Raw genomic sequence first — 7,500 nt, 5'->3', positions numbered from 1 at the left:
GTATTTTATATGAAATTTTATATGTGATTATTTTATGCCTATGGTCGCGTGTGAGGCGTTGAGGATATAGTATACTGCATAGTAACCCTTTTTGTCCTGTTGGCACTGTTCTCGACCTGCCTTTATTTCCTCAACTGTAACGTCAGGTACAGCAGGGGTGGTCTTGGGAGGCCTCGACCGTGAGCCAGGGAGGATGTGTGAGAGAGAGAGAGAGAGAGGGAGAGAGAGAGAGTTATGTTTTCTTCTCGTATTATTTTTTTTGTGTGTGTGCGGGGCAATATTTCGTGCCTCAAGTGTACTGTGGTTGTGGTCGACGACACTTGATCACGTACACATTATTCTCTCTCTCTCTCTCTCTCTCTCTCTCTCTCTCTCTCTCTCCAGCATATTTTCCTTCTCCCTCCTTCCCTCCCTCCTTTCCATCACCATCAGACGTGAGTAGAGAGTATGGGAGAGAGAGAGAGAGAGAGAGAGAGGAGAAGTGACTCTGAAAATACGAAGAAAAATGTGGTATAAAATAATGTCGACTTTGAACTGACTCACCGCTGACTTCTAGACTGACTCAACGCGGTCCCCCTGACCCCCCTGACCCCCCTGACCCCCCTGACCCCCCAAAAGGAAATCCATCCCTAAGAAATTGCGACTTATTTTTTATTTTTGTTATTGTTTATTTTATGTGTTAAGGAATAAAGTGAACGTGTTTAATGTGTGTGTAGTTTTGGGGGGAAGAAAGTTCTCTCAAATGAATTTTTTTCTCTCCGTGAGTTTTATCTCCAAAGTTATCTAATGGCAGAGTTCTCCTAAGATTGAGTTCTCTTAGGTAGTAATTAGTGTGGTGGTGGTAGTAGGTGGTGGTGGTGGTGGATGAGTGGTGGTAGTGGTGGTAGAGTGGTGATGGTGAGTAGTGGTGGTGGTGGTGGTAGTGGTGGTAGTAGGTGGTAGTGGTGAGTGGTGGTGGTGGTGGTAGTAGGTGGTGGTGGTGGTGGATGGTGGTGGTGGTGGTGGTGGTGGTGGTGGTGGTGGTGGTGGGTTGGTGGTGGTGGTAGGTAGGTGGTGGCGGTGGTGGTGATGGTGGTAGGTGGTGAGGTGGTGGAGTGGTGGTGGTGAGTGGTGGTGGTAGGTGGTGAGGTGGTGGTAGGTGGTGGTGGTGGTGGTGGTGGGTGGTGGTGGTGGTGGTGGTGTTGGGTGGTGGTGGCGGTGGTGGTGATGGTGGTAGATTAATTGGTGGTAGGTGTGGTGGTGGTGGATGGTGGTGGTAGGTGTGGTGGTGGTGGGTGGTGGTGGTGGTGGTGGTAGGTGTTGGTGGTGGATGGTGGTGGTAGGTGGTGGTGGTGGTAGGTGGTGGTGGTGGATGGTGAGGTGGTAGGTGGTGGTGGTGGTGGTGGTAGGTGGTGGTGGTAGGTGGTGGTGGTGGTGGTGGTGGTGGTGGTGGTGGTAGGTGGTGGTGGTAGGTGGTGGTGGGTGGTGGTGGTGGTGGTGGTAGGTGGTAGTAGTAGTGGGTGGTGGTAGGTGGTGGTGGATGGTGGTGGTGGTGGTGGTGGTGGGTGGTGGTGGATGGTGATGGTGGTCAGGTGGTGGTGGTGGTGGTGGTGGTGGTAGTAGTAGTGGTTGGTGGGTGGTGTGGTGGTGGTGAGTGGTGGTGATGGTGGTAGGTGGTGGTGATGGTGGTACGTGGTACAGGTGGTAGGTGGTAGTAGTAGTGGTTGGTGATTAATTGGTGATGGTGGTAGGTGGTAGTAGTGGTTGGTAGGTGGTGGTGATGGTGGTGGTGGGTGGTCTTTGATGGATGAGGGGGTGGCTGGTCGGCAAACACATGGTCGATAGTGGGTGGCCTGGGCGGCGGGTGATGGATGAGCTGGTGGTGACGAGCTTGTGGGCGGCGGCAGTGGGAGGCGGCACTGGGAGGCGGCTGTGGGCGGCGGCAGTGGGAGGCGGCTGTGGGCGGCGGCAGTGGGCAGCGTCAGGGGGTAACAGAGACACAACAGGAAGACAACGGGACTGTAAGAATCACTGTTGGTTTCTGTTGAACCTAACCTGACAACAGTGATGAAGGTTTACTCTCTCTCTCAGTATAGTAAGGAACCCTCCATAAGCAATACTATCTAACTTTGTGAGTGAGGCGAGGCAGCCCGGGTCAGCCTCCTCCTTCACCTCGGTAAACCCTCTTAGTCAGTCGTTTGTGAGTGAGGCGAGGCAGCCCGGGTCAGCCTCCTCCTTCACCTCGGTAAACCCTCTTAGTCAGTCGTTTGTGAGTGAGGCGAGGCAGCCCGGGTCAGCCTCCTCCTTCACCTCGGTAAACCCTCTTAGTCAGTCGTTTGTGAGTGAGGCGAGGCAGCCCGGGTCAGCCTCCTCCTTCACCTCGGTAAACCCTCTTAGTCAGTCATCTTAACTTGGAGTATTTCTTCTAAGTTATCTTCTTTGAATTATTATCGTAAGTTATCTTCTTTGAATCATCGTAAATTATCTTCTGACTTACCTTTAAATTATTATCGTAGGTTTTCTTTTAAGTCATCTTTCTTAAAATCTTAACTTTAAATTATTCACATAAGTCAGGTTGCCACGTCGTGTATTAAATAACTGCAAAAGAAAAATGGCTTCCTTAAGTAACTTTCCTAACTTTCAAACCTTATTTCTAAAACTTATAAACAAAAAAGAAAATTATGAAAAATATTACCATTTGGGGGCGGGGCAGGGCTAGGCAGGGGGGGGGCGGGGCTAGGGGCAGGGCAGGGCAGGGCTGGGGGGCAGGGCGGGGCGGGGCTAAGGGGCGAGGTTAAATTTTGTAAACATGATTGTCATTTGTTTTAACACATACTAACTGACTGACTGACTTAAGTTACAACAAAAAAGATGGATTCTCAAAGTTTCTTAATACAGTAGTGGAGGAAGAGATTAAAATTGTACAATAAATTAAAAGACAATAAAAAGAACATAAGAAACGAAGTAGGGAGAAAGAAGGAAGAGAAAATAACAGTGAGGAGAAAAAATGAGTAATTATGAGAGAGGTGGTAGTAAACGAGAGGAGGAAAGAGAATTAATGATGTGGCAAAGCAGGAAGGAGAAGGCAAGAGAGAGAGACGGTGGATGAGAGGAGAAGGAGGAAGTAAGGGAAGAGAGGCAGACGGGTGGAGGAGAAGGAGAAAAAGGATGAAAGGAGAGGGAGGGGAGTGGGGAGGTTTCATGGTATAGTGAGGGGAGAGGGAGGAAGGTCGTGAGGGGAAAAGGAGTGGGGGGGAGAGAGTATTCGTAGGGTGAAAGAGGGGTCGTATCTACTCTCCCTGTTGTACTCTCCCTGTATCATCATGCTTTCCTCTCCCTGTACCAGTATGTCCTCTCTGTATCTCCCTGTTCTCCCTGTATCACCATGTTCTCCCTGTACACTATCAGGCCCAACAACCACATATTTGCTGTGTCCATTAGTGTAGGAGCGCTTTAAAGGGGAGGTGGCACTGGCCCTCTTCCACTACATACCTGGCCCTCCCTCCCTGCTGCCCGAGGGAGGGAAGAGTGGGGGGCAGCGATGGAGGGAAGGGAGGGAAGAGTGGGGGCAGGGAGGAAGCAATTGAGGAGGGAAGAGGGGACAGAAGGAGACAAATATCGGGTTGAAGCTTAGAAGTACTCCCTCACCCTTTGTTGCTACATGACAGAGGAGGGTAGAGAAGGGAGGGCATGGTAGAGTTGCAGTAACACTGGTCTGTATGCCCTGTTGCTGTTACCTGACGAAGGAGGGGAGGGCGGAGAGAGGCCATTTGCAACACACCCCTAACCACAGCTGTTATACACCTAGTAAGTTGATGAATATGAGAGAGAGAGAGAGAGAGAGAGAGAGAGCAGTTTGTTTGTATGTCCCTCTTTCTCCTTCCTTTTTTCCTCCTCCTTTTCCCTTCTTCCTTCTTCCTCCTGATTGAAACACAAGGCACAACAAGTGAGACATACAGACACACATACAGACACACATACTCACACATACAGACTCACACACAGACACTTATTCCCATCTACTTAGTGTACACAAATCACTTAATAGCAGTGATGGACAAGAAGTAGAAATATAGTGATGGTGGAGACGTCAACACTGAGAGTGAGAGTGAGGGAGGGAGGGTGAGGGAGAGTGAGGGAGGGTGAGGGAGTGTAGGAAAGGGAGGGAGGTGAGGGGAGAGAGGGAGGGGGAGGGAGGGTGAGGGAGAGTGAGGGAGGGTGAGGGAGTGTGAGGAAGAGTGAGGGAGTGTGAGGGAGGGTGAGGGAGTGTGAGGGAGAGTGAAGTAGGGGCCAGAACTCCATCTCGTTGGCTGGGTAAGGGCAGTTTGTTACACACCTCGACAGGTTAATTACAATTATTCACCTGGTGATGCTGTATAGCCTTAACTGCTCTGTATAAGGGTGTATGTGTGTTGGTGGTGTATGCGTGTTGGTGATGTGTATGTGTTGGTGATGTGTATGTGTTGGTGATGTGTGTGTGTTGGTGATGTGTGTGTGATGGTGGTGTGTGTGTGTTGGTGGTGTATGTGTGTTGGTGGTGATGTGTGTTTGTTAGTGATGTGTCCCTGTGTTTGTTAGTGATGTGTATGTGTGTTAGTGATGTGTCCCTGTGTTTGTTGGTGCTGTGAAAAGTTATTGTTATCATACATGGTGTGGTTGGTTGGTTGGTTTGTGTATGGGACACTATTGTACTTGCGAGAATGTTTTCTTTGTTTGTTTGTTTAAATGCGAGAGAAAGTTGTTGGTGTGGTAGTGTTTGTGTGTTTGGTTTGGATGTGAGAGTAAATTGATTTGCCTCCATTTATTAGTGTAATAAAAAGTTTGTGAGGTGCTCCCCCCATACATACATACGAACATACATACATACATACATACATACACACACAATAACAGTTTCAGAGCAAGGTAAGGAATAAAGCTGCTCTCTCTCTCTCTCTCAGTCTTTATCTACCCACCCTTCACCCACTACCCACTCCCACCAATACCCATCGCCCAGCCCACCCACAACCCATTAATACCCACTGCGTACCACCCACAACCCATTAATACCCACTACTTACCCCCACAACCCATTAATACCCACTACTTACCCCCACAACCCATTAATACACACTGCGTACCACCCACAACCCATAGATACCCACTACTTACCCCCACAACCCATTAATACCCACTACTTACCCCCACAACCCATTAATGCCCACTACATACCACCCACAACCCATTAATGCCCACTACTTACCCCCACAACCCATTAATACCCACCACCCACCAGCCATTAATACCCACAACCCCTCATCACCCACCCAGCCACCCATTATACTGTTGCTCGTCGTAATTCAATTGTTACCAGCAGCCGCCCCGGTCTTATATACTGTACATTAGTGTTTTGTCTGCTCCTTACTTACCTGAGAGAGAGAGAGAGAGAGTTACCTGGGTCATATTAGAGACAGACAGACAGAGGGGCGAGAGAAATGGTGCTAAAGACAGAATGAGAGAGAGAGAGAGAGAGAGAGAGAGAGAGAGAGAGATTCAACACTTAGCACCACCCACAACACTAAACCAATACACAACACCTGGAGCTTTTATCCAAATTAAACTTACCTGTATAGTTACCTACCTGTATAGTTACCTACCTGTATAGTTACCTACCTGTATATTTACCTACCTGTATATTTTAACTCGTTAGCAGACTTATCTGTGTGGATAGTTTAGTGACACCTGGATAGATTCGGGTTCTTGTCTTAATTGATACAGATGAGGGTAATTAACTGGTTTATGTGAAGGTAGATATATAATTAGTGTGATAAATAAGAGTGAGATATTATATACAATAAAGAATCAGAAAAGCATAGCTGGTAATATAGAAAATCATAGATGTTATAGAGAAAAATCATAGCTGGTAATATAATTCTCGATATATAATGAATCAGGGCGGTGGGAGGAGGAGAAGCAGGGAGTCTGGCGTGAGGCTGCGTGAAATTTGTATGTATTATTCAGTAGTCAGTTGGCAGGAATTAGCCAGACCTCGCTATATCACGCCGCTACCTCCTACAGTTGGCTATATCACGCCGCTACCTCCTACAGTTGGCTATATCACGCCGCTACCTCCTACAGTTGGCTATATCACGCCAAGGAAGAGAGAAACGGGAGAAAGTTGATGTGAAAGAAGAAGAGGAAAAGAAAGCAGGAGAAAGTTGTAATAGAGAATAGAGAAATAATATACAAATTAAAGAAGGGAAAGAACAAGGATTGAAAACATGAATAGAAAGAAAATAAGAAAAGAAAACAGTAGTGTATTCCACCTGTACCTGTATTTCACCTGTACCTGTATTTCACCTGTACCTGTATTCCATCTGTACCTGTATTCCACCTGTACCTGTATTCCACCTGTACCTGTACTTCACCTGTACCTGTATTCCACCTGTACCTGTATTTCACCTGTACCTGTATTTCACCTGTACCTGTATTTCACCTGTACCTGTATTTCATCTGTACCTGTATTTCACCTGTGCCTGTATTCCACCTGTACCTGTATTTCATCTGTACCTGTATTCCCACCTGTACCTGTATTTCACCTGTACCTGTATTTCACCTGTACCTGTATTTCATCTGTACCTGTATTTCACCTGTACCTGTATTTCCCCACACCTGTACCTGTCTTCACCTGTACCTGTATTTCACCTGTACCTGTATTTCACCTGTACCTGTATTTCACCTGTACCTGTTTCACCTGTACCTGTATTTCACCTGTACCTGTACTTCACCTGTACCTGTACTTCACCTGTACCTGTATTTCACCTGTACCTGTATTTCACCTGTACCTGTACTTCACCTGTACCTGTACTTCACCTGTACCTGTATTTCACCTTACCTGTACTTCACCTGTACCTGTACTTCACCTGTACCTGTATTTCACCTGTACCGTATTTCACCTGTACCTGTATTTCACTGTACCCCTTCACCTGTACCTGTACTTCACCTGTACCTGTACTTCACCTGTACCTGTATTCCCTGTACCTGTATTTCACCTGTACCTGTATTCCACCTGTACCTGTACTTCACCTGTACCTGTATTCCACCTGTACCTGTATTTCACCTGTACCTGTATTTCACCTGTACCTGTATTTCACCTGTACCTGTATTTCATCTGTACCTGTATTCCACTGTACCTGTATTTCACCTGTACCTGTATTTCACCTGTACCTGTATTTCATCTGTACCTGTATTTCACCTGTACCTGTATTTCACCTGTACCTGTATTTCACCTGTACCTGTATTTCACCTGTACCTGTATTTCACCTGTACCTGTATTTCACCTGTACCTGTATTTCACCTGTACCTGTATTTCACCTGTACCTGTATTTCACCTGTACCTGTACTTCACCTGTACCTGTACTTCACCTGTACCTGTATTTCACCTGTCCTGTATTTCACCTGTACCTTTCACCTGTACCTGACTTCACCTGTACCTGTATTTCACCTGTACCTGTACTTCACCTGTGCCTGTACTTCACCTGT

At 47.2% G+C, this 7,500-nt stretch overlaps 1 protein-coding gene across 1 annotated transcript in view; it reads left to right on the top strand.

The window, feature by feature from the left end:
- LOC121862012 (mucin-1-like) overlaps nucleotides 1-6,192 on the top strand; it is a 22,008-nt gene extending 15,816 nt beyond the window's left edge. Inside the window, exon 3 of the mRNA XM_042359942.1 lies at nucleotides 6,037-6,192. Coding sequence (XP_042215876.1) covers nucleotides 6,037-6,192 — 156 coding nt within the window. The remainder of the gene's footprint in view (nucleotides 1-6,036) is intronic.
- The last annotated feature ends 1,308 nt before the right edge of the window (nucleotides 6,193-7,500 follow it).

The sequence above is a fragment of the Homarus americanus genome, unplaced genomic scaffold (assembly GCF_018991925.1).
Source record: "Homarus americanus isolate GMGI-L3 unplaced genomic scaffold, GMGI_Hamer_2.0 scaffold25013, whole genome shotgun sequence".
Classification (NCBI taxonomy): Eukaryota; Metazoa; Arthropoda; class Malacostraca; order Decapoda; family Nephropidae; genus Homarus; species Homarus americanus.
This window is presented reverse-complemented; position numbering and strand designations above follow the sequence as displayed.